The sequence below is a fragment of the Mixophyes fleayi genome, chromosome 6, assembly GCF_038048845.1.
Source record: "Mixophyes fleayi isolate aMixFle1 chromosome 6, aMixFle1.hap1, whole genome shotgun sequence".
Classification (NCBI taxonomy): domain Eukaryota; kingdom Metazoa; phylum Chordata; class Amphibia; order Anura; family Limnodynastidae; genus Mixophyes; species Mixophyes fleayi.
In genome coordinates, this window is record NC_134407.1 from 63,764,481 (window position 1) to 63,788,907 (window position 24,427).

At 38.4% G+C, this 24,427-nt stretch overlaps 1 protein-coding gene across 1 annotated transcript in view; it reads right to left on the reverse strand.

Annotated features, from left to right (window-relative positions):
* ANKFN1 (ankyrin repeat and fibronectin type III domain containing 1) overlaps window positions 1-24,427 on the reverse strand; it is a 396,769-nt gene that overhangs the window by 224,302 nt on the left and 148,040 nt on the right. The window contains exon 6 of the mRNA XM_075216743.1: window positions 5,851-5,948. Coding sequence (XP_075072844.1) covers window positions 5,851-5,948 — 98 coding nt within the window. The remainder of the gene's footprint in view (window positions 1-5,850; window positions 5,949-24,427) is intronic.

The window sequence follows — 24,427 nt, forward strand, 5'->3', positions numbered from 1 at the left end:
AGAGTGCATTTAAGCAAGGTTCATATATTTGGTTATGGAATTTTTATTCTGTAACACCCTTTCCACTTTCAGTACTTACTCATACATTAAGGGCCTGATTCATATTCAGACATACGTCCATTTGTGTAGTGTATCGTGTGTGAAATAGCCAGGGCCTGTTCAACCAACAGACTGATCATGCTGCAGCCTGGGGAACCAAGTCCCAGGGGTAAGGGTGCGTCGCCGTCGCCCGTACATATAGATTTTTTTAATATAATTGCCAGGCGCTCCTCAGAAGCAGTCGGGGCTGCTTCTGGTCTAAAGGGTGCAGCTCCGACAGTTACTATCACGGACAGGCAGTTCAACAGCAAATCCTAATGCTGTCAGCTGCCTGTCATTATTCCCGCGGTTCCTAGTCCAAGTTTATCACATCTCACGAGACTGGATTAAGAACTGTTTGCTAACAGCAGTCGGATTTGCTGCCAGGTTACTTGTCTCAGAAGATGAGTTCTGCAGCGCAGTAGCCTAGGGGAGAAAAGGGAGGAACAAAGCCTGAAAATTGCTGTTGGAGAGGAAGGTAAGTGACATGTGCTCTTGGTGGGTGAGGTGATAAAATGACTGGAGAGATGGTAGAACAGGGGGGGGTCTTGAATTGGACCCTGGGGGTAAAGCGACATTTATGCATACATCTTTTTAAGAGGAAAGTATGTGGGCAGAGTTCATCTGGATGCTCAATAGTCTCAGGGGTTGTGATAAATTGTCTGTGAGGGTAGGGGATGAATTGGCCTGTGGGGAGTGGGTGATGAAATGACTGGGGGATGGGTGATGAATTGGCTGGTGAAGTGGGTGATGAAATGACTGGGGGATGGGGGATGAATTGGCTGGTGAAGTTGGTGATGAAATGACTGGGGGAAGGGTGATGAATTGGCTTATGAGTGGGTGATGAAATTGCCATGGGGGAGTCATGAATTGGCCACTGGGCTGTGATGAAATGGCTGTGGGGTCATGAATTGGCCTTTGGTGGTTGATGAAATGGTTGGTGGAGAGTCATAATCTCTGTTTAGTGTGGTGCTCATGACAATGCTCTCTAAAGAGCGTAATCAGAGTTGTTTAAAATTTTGCATTATAATAACATTTTTGCACATTTTCAAAACAAGACCCCAACTTTCCAGAAGACTGCTAAAATTACAACAAAGCTGAAAGAACATGCAAAAAAGAAGAGCAAGAACAGGTAAGAGTATCTGACTAAATTTGAATGCTGGAAAATACTCCTGAATTTTCCTTTAATGCTAAGGGGTGCTACAGGTGTATTAGCCTAGGGTGGCCAGAGCCCTTAATCAGGCCCTGAAAATAGTTCTGCGCATGCCCAGAAACAGACCTTATGCCAATGAGAGCAATTGCATGCAATTCATGTCTGAATGTAAATGACACTTATGACTGTCTATGACTTGATAGCTGGTACTGGGGAGAGAAGGGACGGATTAATGTAGACCTTGTACGGTAAGGGCATTACGTTGCATATACACCTGATTCAAGCCTTGTGTTTCTCGCACGTATGCTTGGTTTTACCTGTATCATTTGCACCCGCTACAGGGCAAGTGTAATTGCTGACTGATAGTGATGATTGACACGCCATAGTCTTGATTTAAATAGTATACATATGCAAGCACAGAACATCTGCATGCAACAAAGACTATAAAAATACATTGCATGTACAGTTTGCATTGAAAGCATCTTTTATGTATTTAATGTAAAAAAAAATATTTCAACACAAATATTTCTAGAAATGAATACTGTTGTTCTTTTATTTCATGTTTTAAATTTTTCTCCTTTTTTGCGTTTTATTGTACATACGCATGTGCTTATATTGCAGTCTGTTGTGTGTGTCCACATGCGGAAAGGACTATTTAGGTATCTTGGCATATGCTTGGATTTGAATATGGTCGGAACTATACACAAGTTCCATGCTCTTTCTGCAAGTTACGTTGAGACTTGAATCAGGCTGTAGGAGTCTTATTTAGAGTAGGCGACTTGTGTAAATTCAGTTGAACTTATGCATGTGCAATTCAAATGAGAGCATATGAATGAGGCCGGTTTACAGAAGTCATCATCATCAACTAGATGATTTTATGGGCCGGAGTTATACTTTCCTTCAACTCTAAATTGGGCCCTTCTTAATTGCTTTGTTGTTTTGCATTTAGGTGACACTCTTGTTTTTTCTATGTTTTTCTACCCTCTGATGAAATAAATAATGCAGATGTTCTTCAGATACAGTTCTATGCCAGAGAAAACATGTGTTGTAAACAAAAAACATTATCGAGTGCCTTAGGGGCACTTCTTCAACAATTAGGATTTATTGGCTTAGTCAATTTTATGGAAAGTTTATGAAAATGTTTTTCCTTCTCATTCCCAAATTAAATAGTTAATTTATCTGACACAAAGCGCTTTATCATATACCATGATCCCAACTGACCATTGTCTTAATAATTACATTGTTATAAATAATGTAATTGATAATTATTATTCACAATAATTTAAAGACACCTAAAAAAGAACCTAGTCAAGTTAGAGAAAAAGTATGAAGTAAGAAATTGGGTACTGATCCTCTCTCTAAAAATATATACAGGAGTTCTACAACCTCTTATTGTCATACTAAAGCTTTGGGTTCTATTATTTTGGACGTCACTGCAATATTGCTCTTGTTTCCCTTCATTAAATATTTTATATGATTTTTAAAACTCCTTCTGCTTAACTTAAATGCTTTTTTATTATCAAGGAGGTCATCAGTCATTATGATCTGCATAATTAAGAATTTAAACACTAATTAATAACAGGCAATCCTAAATTGCCAATTTAGTTTTTCATCCAGTCATGTTACCTGGTTTCCTGAAATAAGTTTTGGTATCCATTCTCATTTTCTTTTATAATGGTAACTCAAAAGAAGGCACACACCCATACTAATATACCAATAGACTATCATTAATTCAAGACTAAGGGGTATATTTACTGAACTGCAGGTTTGAAAAAGTGGAGATGTTGCCTATAGCAACCAATCAGATTCTAGTTATCATTTATTTAGTATATTCTACAAAATGACAGCTAGAATCTTATTGGTTGCTGTCGGCAACATCTCCACTTTTTCTAACCCGCAGTTTAGTAATTATAGCCCTGAGACTTATGAGGACATGAAAAAGTTGAAAGATCAGCTTTCCATTATAAATGTTATACTTTTTTACTAAACATTTGATCATTGGTTTCCTGGTCCATTTGCTGTCTAATAAGAAATATGTCTAGTGGTTTTTGGTTTTGAATAACCAACTTCTCTATGAATTTTTCCAGATTTCCATAATTCTTTACTGGAAAAAAATCAGCCCAACAACTTTCTGATCTGTACTAAAAGTTCTCTATACCAAGCCTTAGGAATTCCAGATTGCAATTACATTTTTTATTAATATAATTATTTTTTATTATTATTATTATTACTTTTTGTTTTTAGTTGAAATGATGTAGGCCAAAATAATATTCAAAGAATGCATTAATCTCATCCTGAAAATCCACCATGGGAAAATCGTGCTCTCCTCAAATCTCATGCTAAACTACTATATGGGAAAACAAATATAGTGAGTGCGTTAACTAGGCTACATACCACTAAGGCATAGATTGCAGTTTATGCCTGGAAAACAATTGTTTATTTTCCGTTAAAAATCACATTCACCTTTAATAAAATTGCTTCTGCAAGCTTTCCTTTTTAACAAAAAAAGTACAAACTACTACAAATGGTTAACTTGTTTAAATGGGAAAGGCACTTAAATCTCAATGTTCCTTTCTGCAAGGAAAAACAGTGCAGAGATAGACTTATGTGCGGATTAAACATTAGTCATGCCACATTCACTCATTAATATAAGCAAATCAGCCCTAAAGCAGACTTTGCACAAATACAAGAATACATTAACTTTAATGGAGAAAGTCGTGTAGGTAGAATGTCTCTGGAACATGGTGCAGTCCATTGATCTCTAAAAAGAAATGAAGACTCACGTATGGCATCATGCAGTGGGTAGGAGTGGAAATATCCTTTAGGAATCTGCTGATAACCCTAAAGGCTGACTTTAAAATTAAATAACATTGATGATGCAACATATTAAGGCCGCAGGGCACTATATGGGGACAGTCATTTGTCAGATGCTAAAGACCTGAACTAACTACTACACTCTCCTTATTTGAGATTCTTTTCTCAAAATGTGTTCAGCAGTAACAAGGTGTTGAAGGCAAACTATTAGATTTGAAACAATGGTCACAATCTAAATTTTGGATCTAAATCATTATGAAGACTAAACTAAAGTAACCCAATATCAGGAAGATGTTATGCTATATTCTGCCTTATCTACAGTGCCTTAAAATAGGCATTTTATAGCCATTTTTGCAATGCACATGGATTTTGCACATCAAGATGAATGTGTCTGTGTGAGAACAGAAGGTTTGCATGCACTAAGTTTAAAAACATTTTGTTTTGTGGGGCCAGATAATTAACATAGTCCAAGAGGTAAAGGGGCACATGCATGTAGCCCCATAAAATGACGCCACTTACAGTTTCAATGGGATATTTTTCCAGGTAATTGGGAGGTTTCTACTTCAATGAAAAAAAAACCCATTGAAATGCATGACAGTGACCCATGCGTGGGAGTTACGCTTCAAAACCTATCAAGCAGGAACAACATCCGTTTCATAACTAGCAGGGAATTTATGAGACTCTTATACACTACAGGTCTATCACCCAATTATCGGGTCAATCACATGATAAACAACCGTTAGGTTAGCTATCGCATTAGTGTGTACGCTCCAACGATCATGTGTTATCGTTCCAAAGCACATTGGGCCTGATTCATTAAGGAAAGTAAAGCAAAGAAATGAGTAACTTTGCACCTTGGTAAAACCATGCTACAGTGTAAGAGGTGCAAATTAGATTATTATTTTGCTCATAAGGAATATACTGGCTGTTTTTTTCATATAGGACACAAATAGCTTTATTTTTACACTGACATTTAAGTTGATGTAGGACATGCCATACTCTAACTATAAATCTGTCCCCACATTTTAAATTTACCTCCCCCTCCAATGCAACATCGTTTTGCCAAGGTGAAAAGTTACTATTTTTTTTTTTGCTTTACTTTCCTTAATGAAACAGGCCCATTGTATCATTTGATTTGATTTTATAAACGGACTAAAAATCTCTATAAACGATGGAACAATCATCATCATCATCTTAATTTATTTATATAGCGTCAGCAAATTCTATTACAATTGGGATGTTGTGCAAATTCTGCAGTGTGTATGCACACACGATCAGCAGTGTAGGCAGATCTCCACAGAGTTTACAGAGCCATGATCGTTTCAACAGATAACTATGACAGATGAAGAGCTCAGATCTGAAGGTTAATCTTGTGAAACGTGTATAGTGTGTACACATGAATCAGCATGGTGATCAGGACTTTCAGTCGTTGGTAAAATCGTTAACGATATCACATCGGGTGAAATTGTCTGTAGTGTGTATCCAGCCTTAGATAAATGTGCATCTGTTATTCTATGCATCAGCCACGTCTATATTCTTCAGAGGTTTTGACACATTTTATTCTGATTGTGAAGATTGTGCTGCTATCCTCTGAACGGGAGCTGTGAGTTCTTACACCAGTCTGTCCTTGATCTGCTTGTCTATGCTCAAAGTTCCAAAATAGTTCCCACTACGTCCCTGCAATCAATGTTTTAGCGAGTAACACATGTATCAAGGAAAAGGATGTTTTAAGGTTACCATTGAGGGGATGCAATGGGAATCTTTTGGCAAGCAGAAAGTTTTAATCAAAGCAGATTGTCATTTACCATAGTGAGGCCTGTGATCGTGCACTTCAAAGACTGCAGATTGTCCACAATGACTTCACCGGCCAATGGAGAGAAGTCTGATGAGGAGCTCCATTCCACTATAAAGAAGAGGGGATTTCAATCAGGGAACATCAGCAAGTCCGTTACTGCAAAATCACATGCACAAAATTGACTTTTCTAACACATGATATCAAAACACAGTTAACAAACTTTAAATAAACTGATAAATCAAAAGAAGGGATTGCGTTTGGTTGCAACAGCTCCCAGAGGTTATATATCAGCACAACTTGGACATGTACTAGTCAAATGTTTTCTGCCTCACAGGGAGATATTAGCTAGATGTGAGTTATAGTACTGACATAGAAGTGAACAATAATACTGACATAAAGAAGAGTTTCTAGAACTCCAGCAACACAATCTATGGTATGCTATGATATTTAAATGGTATCACCACTATGTGATATGGCCTACATTAATAACTGTGCACCCTTTTGTTTTTACTTGAAAATGTATGGCTGAGAAGGGAAAAAAAACAAGCAAAAATGAAAAACAAAAACACTTGAAATGATGAAATTAGAAAATAGAATATAACCCTATGAACAACTGGATCAGGAAAAGTGTATTTTATATGCATACCCTCTTTTTAAGCTTATACCATTTATTTCATCAACGTCATGACATATGGTATGTGTCTATAGTGCATGTCGAAGCACACTCAGAACAGCGTGACAACAAGGCTTTCTGCTTGAGACTCTCAGATTCTTGTTACAATGCTTGCTCTTTTTTTAAGCTCCTTCTATTGCAATGCAAAGCACACAGTTATGTTCACCATAAAAAGTCTCTCATTACCATGACAATAAAGAAAGAAGAAAGAGTAAAAGGCGATAACATTTGAGGTCAAGTCTCACTGCCCATATAATCTTTAAAAATGATAACATGCTGTATATAATCTTTCTCCAGTGCTAAGGGGTGTAGCAAATCTCAAACATAATAAAGTACCATTCACACTTATTCACTCTTTTGCCAACCCTGATGGAGAATTTATAATAGTAACAGGCTCTATAAAAAGAGAGACTCTTACTCTTGTCTGGCTATATGCTACTAACTAGGGCAAAAATATTTTTTTTACAAGAACCTTCGGTCACATTGTGGAACTATGCAATGTCATTAGATCATTGGAGTCTACTGTAATCTGTTACTAGAACTCACTGTAAATAAAGTCCTTCCTCTTGGGCCTTGCTCCAAATATCCCTTTATAAAAGCTCCTAGGCCCTTACTATCCAATTACTATTGTTTAATGTATATGGCATTTAGCTATTTAAAAACCTGTTGACTAAAGATTTCACACATTTTCAGGTCTACATGACACTTTATCATCAGCTATTTATATAGCTCCACTAATTCTGCAGTGCTGTACGGACAACTCACTCACATCAGTCCCTGCCCCATTGGAGCTTCCAGTCTAAATTCCCTAACATAAACACACACTGAGAGAGACTAAGGTCAATTTAATAACAGACAATTAACCTCCTAGCATGTTTTTGGAGTTTGGGAGAAAACCAGAGCACCCGAAGGAAATCCATGCAAACACTGGGAGAACATACAAACTCCACACAGATAAGACTATTGTCAGGAATCAAACTCACGACCCCAGTGCTGTGAGGCAGAAGTGCTAACCACTAAGCCACCATGCTTATTCTTGAATCAATGGTATTTGTATCTGCGCCCCTCACATAAGTAATTATAGAAGCAGGCATTATGCCTTTATGGTCAGATGACACAGATGCCTTCATCCTACTAGATATTATTAAACCAATTCCACAGCACCCTATTTAGTGTGTAGATGACTTTCTTCTAATAGATAACGATTTAGCACAAGATATCAGAGATACAATTCCTGAAAACTTCACTTTGAATACCTCTCATGATATATTTCCGGGTAACATGTTATTATCTCCATAGCTGCTTGTGAATGTTCGGGGTCGGAAAATTCCACATTAGAATGTAAACTGAACTCTCGAACGACTAGAGATGGGCGGGCTCGGTTCCCTTGAAACCGAACCCACCCGAACTTTGGGGTTTCGAGTGCCAAGCCGAGTCGGCTTGGTACTCTCGCGCCTATTCGGATTCCAAAATGAGGCAAAACGTCATTGTGATCATTGGATCTCGGATCTCACGAGTTTTGGAATCAATAAATACCCGCTTCCACGGCGATCTACCACTATTTGAGAGAGGGACAGAGAAGGGTTAGGTCACTGCAGTGCCAAGGCACAAAGCATGAAATAACAATATTCTTTTGTGTTTACTGTCACAACACCAAGTAAATGCACAAAAAGGAAGAAAAGGAGGGACTACAGAATTATGAAACAAATAGTTTTCTTGACTTGAATAGTTTTTTGAATCAGTAATTACTTTTGTTTTTTTCTCATTTCTTTTTCTTTTAGGCTTACTTGTTCTGTTGTATTCCCACCCACTTTTCCAGCTCGCTCTGTCACATCTGCCACACATTATTCGTTTGGTCAATTTCACATGTTTGAAATGATCAAATGAATTTGAATCAACAATAACTTCAACAATAGCATTTAGTTTTGTCACTGACACAGACACAAAAAATCCGAAACTCCCCTCTCCACTAAAAAGTGAAGGCATGCAAAAAATGTTTACCAATCACAAAAGTGCCCAGGCCCGGCGCTCCCATTAGGCAAGGTTAGGCAATTGCCTAGGGCTCTGCAGCCGCCGCACAGCTTCCGAGAAATCCACGGGGAGGGGAGGGGGGAAGGGGCTATGAATTTTACCTGCATTAAGCTGCTCCTCTCTGCTCAGTCTCCTCCCCTCCGCTCACTGACTGTCAGGCGTGACATCATCATAACGGCCCGACAGTGTCTGTAAGTGGAGGGGAGAAGACAGAGCAGAGAGGAGCAGGTAAGCTAAAGAAAGACATGGGGAGGGGAGGGAAGCACCAACTTTAACAGGGTACCCACGCCGGGGGGGGGGGCGCCGATTTTTAAAAGGGGGGGGCGATTTTTAAAGGGGGCGGGGGGGGGGGGGGTTGGCGCCAATTTTCACAGTGTGCCTAGGGCGCCAAAGACCCTAGCACCGGCGCTGAAAGTGCCTATATATTATTAGAAATATCTTTTAGGAATACATGTTCTCTTTATTGCTGGCATTTGTTAGACCAGAACATACTAAACAACATTGTAATTGAGTTGACTACCTTGTACAGGTAAATTTCCTGTGTGGCAATAGCTACATAATTATCAATTCACTGAGCTATAGCCAGGATGTACATGTCAATATAGCACCCAATTTAATTGGCCACAGCTCCTGTCCAGTCAGGTGCCACATACTCTGACACAGCGCTTGTGCTGTGTACAACCAGTTGAGCTTCTCCTGGACTGCATCTGATCCATTTATTCTCATGGACAAACAATGTAATAATGTTAAATAAAGTTAAAACAGTTTAATTGCATCATCGACATTTAATATTTTGTTGGAGGCAGGAGTGTGATGTGGTTATCAGTGGGGAGTTGAGGCGCCGGTTGTTGGCATAGTAGACTATAGATAGATTCTGAGACTTCACACAATGCTGGATATTTTATGGCAGACCTCACACTATTATAATGCAAAATAGTATAACCATGGGATTAACATGCAAAACTCTCTGAACAAAAATATCACAGATAGTCTACAAAACATATATATCTTATGTTTTAAAATAATGACTTTTACTGCAGCATTCCTACTTAATCTGTCTGTTTTCACTGACTGAGTGTTTCCTCTTAGTTGAGCTTCAGGAGTTGCGTGCTAAAATAGCTTTTCAGTGGTAGAGCCTCTAGGCTGCAGGGGGTGCATGAGTGGGAGAATAAATCTCAGTGAGTCAGTGCAGCATCTTATTAGCATGGCCTCTGGCGCTCTGGTGACGGGAGTTCTGGGGGTTTTCACCCTACCTGTGCTTTAAAGTACTTCAAAGCATACAATGAGGGTTAATAACTAAAATTTGCATGTAGGTAACATTTGCATTAAACCAACCAACTATACATTTGCTTTAATTTTGACACTTGCCTAGACTGAGTATAAGGCTGATTGCTGGTTGATATGATTTATAGTAAATGTATACCTACATGGATTTTAGTAAGTGAAAACTTAATGCTATCATAGTTTATTGCACACTCACAGTGCCTGATTCATCGAGCAATGTAAATGCCGATACGTCATACTTCCCTACTTTGGAGATCTCCCATGCGGGAAGAGAGATCTCCATGCAGCATCCTGGGGGTGTGGCCATGTAAAGTGTGTCTTTAGGCCTCGCCCCTCTGGTAAAACATACCAATTTTGATCAATTATATCAGGGGCGGAGTCAGGATGACTGTTATTAGCTCTGCCCCCACCCACTTCACCAACGAACAGGGCGGGATGCGGAAGGTTGCCCTACTCTCCCTGGAGTCCAGAAGAACTTTCAAAAATTCGGGAGTTTCCGCATGCCCAGAACCAGACCATACACCAGTGAACGCAGTAACAACCAATTCATCTTCGAGCACAAAATACCCTTACTACAGACTAAGAATTCAGGGGCATAATTGGGCGTATGTGTGTACAATAAGGACGTGCTAAGCTTGAGCATATACAGCAGCGTCCAATTCAAGCTTTTGGCACGTATTTTTCTGTTGTATCATTTGCACCAGCTACAGGTTGGGTGTATGTGCCGATTACTAGTGATGACAGTCTCATATGCATGCTAGAACATGTGTTTGCAATCAGGAGCAATTGTAAAAATACACTTTATGTACACTGGACATTCATAACAACCTCATAAATGTATTTTATGGGAGAAAAAAATGGATTTTTTAAAAAAAATAGTTTTGTTATTAATGACTATAATACTAACTTGAGACACTAATAGTTTTTTTAGTTTTTCTTCTGCGCGTTGTTTTGTGACTTCACATTCCACATATATATTGGACTTATCCTGCAGTGTATTGTCTGTTAGAGCAGAGCACACCTAGACCCATATTGAACAAAAGACATGTCTTAAGCTGGGTACACACTACAAAATTTTCCACCAACTTTTTATGCCGAGCAATTTTACATGCGATCGATGGTCCGATCGCTCGATCCATGGACTGCATACACACTAGCCTTGTTTAGGACGATAAAGGAAAGATCGGACATCCCTTTAGTGACTTTTTACAGCCATCTTGTCGTGAGCAATAATTTTAATATCGTACACACTGAAGCATCATTTGCGGGGGATGTAACGATATACCAAAAATATTAGCATAAAGGGGCAGAGCTTTCACTATAGTTAACACCCAAAGCCACATAAAAAGAGAAGGCAACACTGTCTCTTCATTCATTCATATAAAATAGAAGTTTAGTAACATACATAAAATTTAAAAAAAACATTTAACTGCTAAAGTGCAATGCAATGAATATTCCCTAATAATAAAATCCCTTCGTATGTAATGGAATGCTCCATTCTCTGCGGGCATCATCGCTGATTGGTCCACAGCAGAAACGAACGCCCATGTCTGAGTGTATAAAATGACAGAGGAACCTGTTTGGCGCTGAGGAGTGTGAGAAGATGGCGAGTGAGAAAGTGTCAGTGGGTGTTAAGGTTGAGGAGAAGGTGTCAGTGGGGGTTGCGGGTGAGGAGAAGGTGTCAGTGGGGGTTGCGGGTGAGGAGAAGGTGTCAGTAGGGGTTGCAGCTATGGGGACGGAAACAGTCAGAGATGGTGCTGGAAGGGCCAAAAAATTACGAAAAAGTTAAGGTGGGAGATGGAGATGCTCAAGAAGAGCACAGAGCAAATCCAATGAGCCCAAAAGAGGTGGAGATGATGGTCAAAGTACTGGACCAGGACGACAACGACATTAAAAAAGGTCAGTAGCACATGTAGTGTACCTGCTTGAAGGACTTTATTTCATTCTAGTGTCACATAAAGCAATGTAAACGCCTAATTTGTAGCATAATTTTTTTTATGTCAGAACGAAGAATTAACGGTAAAAAGGCCTGTTTAGATACCACTGATACCACTAATGTTACACCTGTTATCAAGCAAGAAAAAATAGAAAAAGAAAAATATATAAAAGAAGTTTGACACAAAGGTATTTCAGTGAACATGTGTAGACAGCTAAATGCTTTGGGCACATACCTGTACCGTTATAATAACCAAAATGGCACCTGTTTTCCAGAATGTATGGAGGCTAAGCCCGCTATTATTGCATTTGCGCCACAGGGACAAAAACATAAACTGATCTCGAGCAGTGTGCAAGGTGAGAAAATGAGAGTATTTATGTCGTTGAATATAAATTACAGATATAGAAGTTAAATGGTAAACATTTTTTATTTCCTTGTTTCGTATGTAAAGGAATCAAAGGGAATAGAAACCCAAGCGACATCAAGACCTGTTCTACAACAAACCAGTAGAACCTTTAAAAATACTATTTTTTTCACTTGTCGCATTGCAAAAATTTTTGTACTTTTTTTCCTGCAATAAAAATGTTGCATGAACACTGTGTGGTTTATTCTGTGTATTTCACAAATATTAGTTAATAACTTTATAACTTTAATAGTTTATAAAGGTTAAAGTTTATAAAGGGTAAATATGAATACATTGCCAACATAGATGCAAAGGGTAATAACACACGTGCTTTATACAAGTGTAATGGTCTGCAGCCAGACAGGTGTAATATACATCGATACAAAACACAGTGTTGTGCGGATTCGGCACCACGTGGGACTGGGATAGACATCAAAAATTTACATACACACACCCCCCAGGTCGAGGAAGTATCGGATGATTGTTGTGGATCGGATGGAAGTTTATACACACTAGACAACAGAAATGAGATTGGAACGAAAATATTTAATGGTACGACCAACTAAATGATGCGACAATCGTCCATTTGGGCAGACTTTCGACCATCGTGTCACTACACACACTGACCCGACTTTTGAACGAGCGGTCGTATGTCGGCTGATTGAGCCGATTATTGGACGAAAACCGTGTAGTGTGTACCTAGCTTTAGACCCGCTCCTTGTTGAATACAGAGGTGTGTATGCCTGATTTATGTGCAATAAAAAAACAATGTGTGCCTTAATGAATCAGGCCCACAATGAGGAACTGATGCACTGCTCTTAATTATGCATACAATGTTATGCAAGACATAGGCAAGACACTACAGGTGACACAGGCAGAGACATTTCAAGAAAAACATGACTTGTTTGCAGTGACTTCACTATGCTGATTTTGTCATTGTTCCACTGTTCCTTAAATAGTAATAAAAACATATTTTTTTCTACATTAGTCAACATAATCTGCTAAATATTCTTCAAACCTCCAACACTTGATTGAGGACATGACATAAATGATATTCATTGTCTATGCTATGCAAAACAATTCTTCTAATCGTACCATGAATGGTCTAATAAACTTAACAGAAAAAAAACAGATCAAAGACCATTTTTAAATTAATATGAAGAGCAGATATGCAGACATTAGATTGTTTGGAAGCCTCAGTGAGAGATCTAAAGGGCTTACAATCGTTGAACATAATGTCAACAACAGAATTATTGTTAACAGAAACTATGGCCTTCCTGTCCCACATGTTTGAGAGGATGCTCAAAAATCCAATTTTCATTGCAGAAGCAGACGCTACAAATAAATATTATATTTTTTCATTATTATTATTATCCTGCCCTGCCTGTACTTATTTAGCAAAGGGGATCTGGTGGGGTTGACAGTAATGTTTTGGGTATACCTAGCTGTAAAATGATTACTTACATTCAGTACAGTCAATTATTCAAAATTATTGGGTGGAATAATCAACTAATTTAAATGTGTGTCTGACACCTGTTGAACAATGGGTTGTTTTCCTAATACTTTGGTTAATTTAGCAGTTACCCTTATTTTTTACTTACTGTACTGCAGGTCATCACCAGCTCTGGGCCAGGAAGCTGATCCATGAAGTGTTTGCCACATACTGAGCAGGTGATGCTCAGTACATTTATACTGATCAGGGTTCTGAGAGCAGGCATTGGTATTGTGACATCACCTGAGGTAATCTGTAGGTCATGTGACAATCCTAGCAGTGAGCTGAATACATTACCTTGACTAACTGAAAAATGTAGGTACATTTAGACAATTCAAAATATGTTAGTACAGTTTTTAATAAGTCTCCTGTGTCTGTACGAGCAAAATAATATATTTATTCTATAATATATAAGAACATATGAAGAACGGATATATTTGAAACACCTATTAGATTACCATGTTATGCTATGTATTATCCATTTAAGAGCGCCTCATAAAATATTGAGCTGCCTCAAAATGCACATATAAAAGTGCCACCACATTTATATAACCAGTTACACAGAAAAAAAAATCATGTTTTTTTCTGTGTAACCAATAAATTACCATGTTATTTAGAAGTAAATGTCTGCAGACTATATAGTGTACAAATATGTAAGCTATTATTGTTATTAATGTCGTAAACACAGATATTAATTAAATTTAGAGCAAAGGTCAGTTGCAACTGAGACATAAGGTACCAATTTTAAAACCTAGATGATGGATCAGTCCAAAACAAAGGTCAAAATTAGGCAGGCAAACAAAATACAAAGTCAGGATCTGAAAGTACCATAAGCTAAGGTTCAGTACAGGCAGCAAACAATCAGAGTCAGAAGTAGACAGGTGCATATAATCAAAATCCAATAGAAAAAAGCACCAGGAACCACAAGACAATGGACAATCATGTAATGCCAGGCTTAATAAGATGGACAGGTGCATTTGCACCTGAACATTGTGCACTATTTAGTGCACAATGTAGTGATTCACTTTTATTTGCTCATAGTTGCGTGCACCGACACAGGCACATGAAGCATTAAGGATGGTAGTTGGCGACCAAACTGGTGTTCATGTGCCTACATACCACAGAAGAATGGCAAATCCTTACACTGACACATGATAAGATACAGAGGATACTATACTTCTTTCCCATAAGTAAGCAGTTACTTTTATTCATAGGCATCAGGGAATGCACCTTGCTGTTTATTTTGATTGTCTGATCACTAGAAAATCACTCTGCATGTCACAATATCACATGTGCCTGAAATGTCATTAAGAGATAAAGACATGTATTAAAACTTGGATGGCGGTTTTTGCTATAAATAATGTTAATTAATGTGGACTTTGCCCTGCACACAAACTATCTGAGCAAAGGCAAATCATGTAAAACACAAGAGATACTTCCAATAACATGTGTTAATATTAGCCATTATATAGAAAACTTGCTTCAACACAATGACATATAAAGCTCTTTATTAATATTATCTTTATTAGCGCCAAGATCTTCTTCAGTATAGTAAGAGAATTGTATTCATGCACATCAGACCCTGCACCAATGGAACTTACAATCAAATTCCCTGGCAGAGGCAACACATACACAAGCGCCAATGCGTTAGTCAGAAGCCAGTTAACTTGCAAATATATCTTCACACCATGAGAGTAACCCATGCCAACACAGTGAGAAATTTCACTCCGTTAGTACCCTGGGTGGCAGCAAACCAAAGGCCCCAGTGCTGAGAGGCAGCAATGTTAACCACGGTGCTATAATGACACTTTCCTACATTGTTGACTTCTGGGGGTAAATGTATCAAGCTGAGAGTTTTCCGGCGGGTTTGAAAAACCAATCAGATTCTAGCTATCATTTATTTAGTACATTCTACAAAATGATAGCTAGAATCTGATTGGTTGCTATAGGCAACATCTCCACTTTTCAAACCCGCCGGAAAACTCTCAGCTTGATACATTTACCCCCTGGTGTCTGTTACTTTTCTTCTGTCCTATATGGGCAGGATCTATGTGTTGCACATTTTATTATTTAAATGTGTTACATATTCAGGCCTTATATGCACTGGTTTTCTCAAGACAGTCCTCTATTTTCACCTCAAATTTTTAACTCACAATGCTAATTTTTCCATAACTCAGACTCCATGGGCACCAAAATTAACAGGACACTAGGTTCCTATGACTATGTAACCTTATTTGGAAAGCAAAAGGAAGTATTATGGCCAAGCTTTAGGTCACATGAGTTTTCCGTGTTTCATTTGAAAACTATGGGAGCCTTAAACTCTCTATATATACATATTGCCCTATGGTAATCCGCCTCTTCTACTTTAATCTAACTGCTGCTAAAGTCTCCATTGTGTTTATCTAGTGACAATTGGAGCATCACTCAGTGGATATGTGAAACCAGAGTTTAATGAAACGACAAGCTACGGCAGCTTTCAAGTTTTACATAGTCTACAATAAACCTAGTATTTCTATAGTCAGAGGCTGTGAAATTTGAGCACTGTAGTGCTGTCTGTAAATGAAAAAATTCAGAATAATTTATATAAAGAATGTGTTTGCTACAAATTCATTGCTTAATTCCTCATCTGCAAGCTGTTAATTGTAAGTTCTTTAGTTTTATGCCAGTATAGAAAATAATGAACAGTGACCTCAGAAAATATGAATTAACTCAGGGCTAACTAACATAATTACAGTTATATAGAGAATTGTACTGGTTGTTAACAAACTCAAGATGCACCTTCTCGCTAGTTTCTTCTAGAACACACCCTGGTTCCAACCCGTTCTGCCTTCATGGTCTGCTGTACCATCTCTTGGCATCAGTTGATCCTGCAACCATCTCAGTCTGTGGTATCAACTTTTTGTCTTGACTCCCGTATTGTTCTTGTCTGTGGCATAGGTTGTCTTGAACAGGGTGTTTTGAACAATTCTTGGTCTGACTCCAGTTATTGCTGTCTTTTTATGTCTTGTAACAGTAGATCTACAGAGGCCAGAGTGGAGGAAGTTACAAAAGTTGAGGTGTGAGGCACCAAGAGAGTGGATGAGAATGTTTGTTGCGTGCAATGTGAGAAAAGGCTTGATCCTTGAGATATTGCAAAGATGGAATCAACAGGAATTGGAGAGGGACTTAATGTGGGGAGTGAGGGAGAGTAAGGAATCAAGGATGACATCCAGGCAGTGAACTTGAGGAATTAAGGAGAGGGGGTGTTGTGTTAACAGAGAAGGGCAGGACAGGAAGTGCAGAGACCTTGAAAAGGGGGGGGGGGTGCAATGCATTACATCTCCAACATGTTAAGTTTAAAAGTGCTGGCATATCCAGGAATAGATGTTAGGTTGACACATGGAGACACAAGAGAGGAGGGAAGGGGAGAGGTAAATTTTTAAATTTTGGTATTGTAGATGTGGCATTGGAGGTCAAAGGTGTTGACAAGATCTTTAAGAGAGAAATTGTATAGGAAGCCGAGTAGGGGGCCTAGAACAGTTAATTGGGTGACACCAACAGGTAAAGAAAGAGATGGGGAGGAGAAAAGGAGGAAACAGGGGTATCAGAGAAGGAGCAGGTCGGTAAGGTAAGAGGTAAGCCAGGATAGGACAGTGCTATGGAGACCAATGGAGTGGAGTGGAGGTTTTGCAGGAGGAGAGGTTGCTTAACTGTGTCAGATATCACAAAGAGGTCAAGAAGGATGAGTAAGAAGAAGATCAGTAGTGACCTTGTTGAGGAAGGTTTTGGTGAAATGGATTGAGCGAAAGCCAGATATAAGTACATTGAGAAGGGAGTGACTGGAGAGGATGGTGGTAAAACAGTTGTTGGCAATTCTGTTTTTTAACTTCATTTATGTTTTTAAAGTCACCGCTAATGCATCTCCAAGAAGTGTGTGAAGTTTATAAAGGAAGGTGGAGCCTTAGACATCATCATCATCATTAATTATTTTTATAGCGCTGGCAAATTACGGAGAGCTTTACAATTGAGAACAAACACAATAATAAAACAATACAGACAGAGAGGTATGAAGGCCCTGCTCGCAAGCTTATAATCTTAGTCGAGGTGCTCAAACTTGTTTAAATGTAGTTCTCAAACTGGTTTGTCAAAACAGCTCTAAAATTCAAAAATATACCAAAAAGTCTTAAACTTTGGCTAAACAGAAAGATTTTACCAAAATTTGAGCAAGGCCAATTCGAATATTTTCAAGCTTTATGGCTATATAGTATAGTACAAGTTAACCCGTGCATGATACTCATGCATTCTAGTCAAATCAAGCTAGTTAAGGTGTTAAAAAGGTTCTTGTCATGTATTTGGGGCTAGGCCGGGCCTCCTCAGGGGAAGAGCGTTACTTCCCGATGCAAGCGCCCTTTTTTAACATGGTGTTGTCCACATGTCACCACCTCATTATTTTTCTCCATCACCTCATCCTTCATCTTTATTGCCACATCTATCCAGATGTCTATCCAGACACAGGGATCTCTCTCAGCGGTCCTGAGTATCACACTCCTCTCGCTCTGTCACCCCCTGGAAAACCACCAACCACTCCCCACTGTTACCCCCAGCAACCACCAACCACTCCCAACTGTCACTTCTCCTTCAAGAAATATATATATATTTTTTTAAAATCTTTATAAACACTTTTAACAATTAACAAATTAAATTAACAAATTAAAAACATCTTAGTATACCAAATTTCAGCCCTTTCTGAGTTTTTTTTCCACACACACTAAGAATTTAGTAGGTCAGTGTATAACTTCGCCCAGCAGGTGGCGCTGCAGCTTGGTTTTTTTTTTCCACACACAGACACACGCCACTAGGCTTTTATATAGTAGATTTTAACAGCGCTCTATGGAAATAGCGAACATCGAAATTGGAACATGAATTGCGAGCCTTTAACTTGAGCATAATAATGTTCACTTTTTCTAATTAAATTGTTACAAAGGCAACATTTAAGCTAAAAATGACATAATTTGAGAATTTATTGTAACATCTTTAAGAACATCATGGAAACTTTGGACCACAAAGTAAAGCCAAATCAAATTCATCATTATAATCAGGACCAAGCTTAAGGGATGAAACTGCCCAAATTCAAATAAAAATCAAACTCAATTATTTGAGTTTCTCAAACCTGAGTGTGCCTGAGGTGACAACCACCCAATCATGAGAAACCTACTCATTTAGACACATTAAAAAATTTCTTAGCAGCTCTGGCTATCCAGGCGCCTGGATTATGCTAAACTTGCAGCAGTTCCAGAAGAAATTTTAAGGTACAGTAACAGTGGAGGGTGAGAGTCTAACTTACTGCCTCCTTGGTGGGATACCTCTTAGAGAAAGAGAGTGCCTCTAGCTTTACATACTATATAAAGACCTTAAATAAACTCTACTATAGTGCATCTCCCCCTCATACACGGTGCTGCTATAGACAAGAAATGCGTTAAGCTTGGAAAAAAAAAAAAAAAAAAGAGTCTTAGAAATCACTCAACTCTCCATTTTTTATCCTAAAATGCAACCAATAACACATACTCTGGACAACAAAAAGTAAGTTAGAAAGTATGTGTGGTATAATTATTTCTGCTTATACAGGACATTGGGTTAGACAGGAAGCTTTACCCAGGAGACCATCTCCATTTATGCAGCCAGCCGTTAATATATGTATAGCTAACACATTCTACATGATGTTTAAAGATATTTTCCATGTTTGCTAGCGTTGTCACGGTATGTTTTAATGAAGGTACTCTGTGTTTCAAAAGTTAGCAAACAGACGATGTGTTGCTGCGGTTGGCAGCGTAAGTACTGATTTTTCAATAAACAGCAGTGTAAATAAGTATATAAAACAGTGTAAGTTGCTGGCACAGAGGCAAGCTTAAATTATGTACCCTCATTTCTGCCAAAGATTTTTTTTTTTTTGCTTTAAATGTTTTAACAGATGCCGGCTTTCAGGTGCTCCGGTGATAAAGTGGCAATACAAATACAATGTTTTTGGATTTTGGGGGCTTAAATTATCAATGATATTTTATTTAGTTATCACTTTGTTTCCAAAGCAGTGTATCAGCACGAATGTGTATATTGCAAGACATGGCAGGAGGGGGTCACGAAAAATGTATGGATCATATTGGTATTGTCTTAAAACAGTGGGGGATTTTGTGTGAAACATATTTAAATCAAGTTTTGCTTTCTTTTTAATATGCTCAAATATTTTCAGGTAAATAAAAGACAAAAGCCCATTAACTTCGACCGATTTTAATTTGAACTAGCTGTTTTTATTCAGAAAAGGGCAAACTCAACCCAAGCAAAGCAGCTGCTAATTTATGCTCACTATTGCTTACTGACATCGTATATGGCAATCTGACTATTTCTCTGGATCAACATCCCCAATAAGACCTTCTTATAATCATAGCTGCAGATACCATTCTATATGAAAAACAACCATCCCATTTGTATGGTGACATCACCACCTCACTAGGTTCCATAGTCTGACTTCCCTTATGATGAAGAGCCCCTTTCTGTGCTGATGGTGAAACAGTCTTTTTCCAGTCTAAGTGGATGTACTTATTACTTGAACAGTGCCCTCAGGTATATTTATACATACTAATTAAATAACCTAAGAAGCCTTTTTTTCAAAGTCCAATATGTCTAGTCTTTCTTCATAATGGAACCTCTCCATCACCATAATTATTAAAGTTGCACGCTATGTCCATTTTGCAACCAGATAAAGGAATGGAAACTAAGGCTCCATTGACACTATACCCACTAGGATTTGGACTTTGCAGTTTTTCCAACACAGTCCGCTCCATTTACTTGTGTTCATAAGTGAATGCATTGGGGCCAATCAAGTGTCCTCCATTGCCTACCCAACCTCAAGTGAAAGCTACAACTGCATGTTAAACACCTCTTGTTTTCTTCTTTAAAACCAAATTAGGAATCTTCTGTCCTACAGTAGTCCAATAGATATATTAATTAGTAATTCAAATAGATGACCGCAGCTTCATATAATATGGCCGTAACACTAATGATTTACACATTATCAGCTGGAGGGGTCAATATGCAAGCAGCCAATCAGAATTGACTAGACAGAGCTGCTGAATGTCATCATAGCAATTGCAGATTGTTGCAGCAGCCCTCCAGTGCATTATGTGAACACATCCTTACCATACTCAGTCGACACTTGCGCACTCCTGTCCGATCCTATTTAAAGTCTCCAAGCAAAAGGCGATGCAAGTCAACAATATGCAAAAAAAAAAAACTACTGGCGCATATCTTTGCATTTTTGGCGCAACACTCTGTATGTAAATCTGTATATTAGCAAAAAAATAAATTGATGTTTGTCCAACTCTGAAATAAATTGTAAACCTGTAAATTGTGTACCCGCATGTCTCATAGTGATTCTATGAAGAAATGATTGGCGATCACATCTTTGTTTATAATAATATAACCAAAGAGCAGCAATTAAAGTATTTATTATTTTATTTCTTGTTTCTAAACTGTATCACTATGTAGGGGTCGGTGTGGGAGGTGTAGTAATGTTATGTGGGGGGTGTAGAAATGCCATGAGGAAGCCGACGTGTTGGGTATATATTCGCTATGAGCTGTATGAGTGCTAGAGCCTGGGGTCAGTCCCAGGAGTGGCTGCTGCCTCAATGACCGGATTGCTGCCAAGATCCTGCATACTTATTTCACCCTGTCCTTTGTTGAGATGCTACAACAGACTCAGACTTAATGCTGCTCGAGTGATTACACTGCAGGGACTACAGATGAAGCTGTTCTTAAATGTGCTACTGTGTTGTCACTCTTTGTTATAGCAATGTAGTCTGTTGTACAAAGAGCTCGCTATACAGAAGGACTAGATTATAGCAAATATCTAATCAGTCAGTCGTCAGCAACTCAATGCATCAAAGAATGTAGATATAAAAAGTTTAGTTGTGGCGCAGACCAAAAATCACAATGTGGAAAAAATATGATCTAGATGACTTTGACCATAGATTGTTTGTGCCAGACGGAGTGATTTAAGTATCTTAAAAACTGCTGATCTCTTTTAGCGCACAACGATCTCTAGAGTCTACACAGAATTGTGCACAAAATAAAAAAAACATCCAGTGAGTGTCAGTTCTGTGGGCACAAATGCCTTGTTTAATGAGAGAGGATAGAGGAGAAATGTCTGATTGGATCAGCTGACAGGAAGGCGACAGTAACTCAAATAGCAATGTGTTACAGCAGTGGTATGCAGAAGAGAGAAGCACATTGCATCTTGAAGTGGATGGGCAGCAACAGAAGACCACATTGAGTTCCACTCCTCCCAGCTAAGAACAGGAAACTGAAGATACAGTCAGCACAATTTCACCAAAACTTAACAGTTGAAGATTGGAAAAACATCTTCTGGTCTGTCAAATCTCTGTTTCTGCTGTGATGGCAGATGGTAGGGTCAGAATTTGACATAAACAATATGAATCCATGGATCCACCGTGCCTTGTGTCAATGGTGCAGGCTTGTGCTGGTGTAATGGTGTGGGGAATTTTTCTTGGCAGATATTGAATCCCTTCATACCAATTGAGTATTATTTAGATGCCACAGCATACCTGAGTATTGTTGTCGACCATGTGCATCCCTTTATGACCACAGTTTACCCATCTTGGCTACTTCCAGCAGGATAAGGTAATTAGTCACAGAGCACACGTTATCTCAAGCTGGTTCCTCTGACATGACAATGAGTTTAGTCTACTCTAATGGCCTCCACAGTTACCAGATCTCCATCCAATAGAGCACCTTTGGGATGTAGTGAAAAGGGAGATTGGCAGTACGAATGTGCAGCTGAGAAATCTGCAGCAACTGCGTGATGCTATCATGTCAACATGGACCAGAATCTATATGCAATATTTCAGGCACCTTGATGAATTCCTGATAGAAAGACTTCAGGCTCTTCTGGGGGGTGAATGAGGGTCCCACCCAGCACTAGAGAGGTGTACCTAATAAGGTGGTCACTGAGTTTATAACTAAACAAAATTAATAAGTGTTCTAAAGCATGATAACATTTTAACAAATGCTAATAAAATATCAAATTATTTGGTTCCTTTATCAAAACATTCTACTTCTTTATCTAAAGGTATATATTAAAAGCAGAACATTTCTATTATAATACAATTTTCTCATAAATTATAATTATTATACTAATACAGTGTAGTATCATTCACTTCAAGAGACAACCATGCTAGTTCAGAGAGAACAAAGACCCACAATGTGTAAATAGTGTATGTTATTATAATATTAGCTGTGTAGGAGTTTTCCCTCACAGTTAGAGGACTCTGCAAACTCAAAACTTTTTTTTTTTTACTAAACCCCTCTTAGTAAGAAATTAGTCTCTGTGTCTCCTCACCTGAGTTTCTCCAAAAAAAACGGCTCCATGTTTGGCTCTACAGCCATGAGGGCGTGTTTATGGGGGGGGGGGATTTAATTCCTGATCTGAGTGGTGGAAAAGTCACAACCAGAAGACGCATCTAATGACACATGATAGGGGATTGCTGTTCTCTCTCTGTCTCTCTATTGCTATTTCTTTTGTAAATGAGACAGGTAGAAATCCAGTGTGTTTAAATAACTTACTGTCCTGGTGGTGGAAGAGTGTTACTTTTGTCCAGTCACTCTGTGAATTCTTTTTTCATACACACAAAACGGAGGAAAGGGAGAAAAAAGAAAACCCCTGCAGAAATCTGCTTTAAAATAATTAGAACAAGCCTTTTAAAATGTCTTAAGTATGCTGGAGTCTACAAAAATCTGAAACTCAATTAGTCTACAAGGCAGAATTGACAAGATCCTTTTCATGTAGATGTAATTGCAATTTGAGTATATATTATTGTCTTCAATGACTAAAGCTTGCCTTGATTACTGTTTTGTACTTCACTTCCCTGTGGGCTAACATCAGGAATATCCAGCACTTGCATATAGTTAATTCCATATGTGTCCAGCATGTTTCATTGTTGATAAGAATTGCTAGTGACATTCTCTTGGTGCATAGATGAATTGTTTACTGTAGGGTCTCCCTTTAAAATGCTGCCAATAAACAGGAATATTTGGTTTACAGCGTCTTTGCTTCGCGAAAAGTAATTATTAAATTCAGGCATGTTTCAAAAATACACAAGGGATAATGTCATATCCAAAGTATCTAAACGTCCAAACTTGTTTTTTTTTTCTACATTTTCTGTTAGATGTAATGCCAGAGGATGGCTTTTCTAAACTATCCCAAATTTTATGATTTCTAATAAAGATCTGTTCAGTGTGGCGATATTGGCTTTGCTACAGTTCTGGAATGAAAAATCCTTTGGGCCTAGTGAGAATGAGGCCTGCAAACATGTCTTAGGAAAAGGGGACCTATAGGGAGCGTTAAAGCTTTGCAGGATTGCGCAAGATTTTGGCAATAGTCAATTACCACAGTTGGCTGTCCTAATTGCCTTTCCTATGAAATACTTCTGGTTTCAGAACACTGAAAGTCAGCCTATACTTTATGTCTGCTGAGAGTTGATACACAAACTCTATTTGCCTAAATCAATATTACAATACAGGCAACATTACTGGAAGATTAGATATAGGCAACATTACTGGAATATTAGAAATTGGTCACAGAAGTGGTTTTATATTGGGGACACAGCTTACTGTAGTGAACTGTAGACCATGTTAAAAAAAATGAAGTGGATAATTTGTTCTATGCCCAGAAGGTCTATAATAGTTTAACTGCTAATAGCTCCGGATATTTGGATTAATT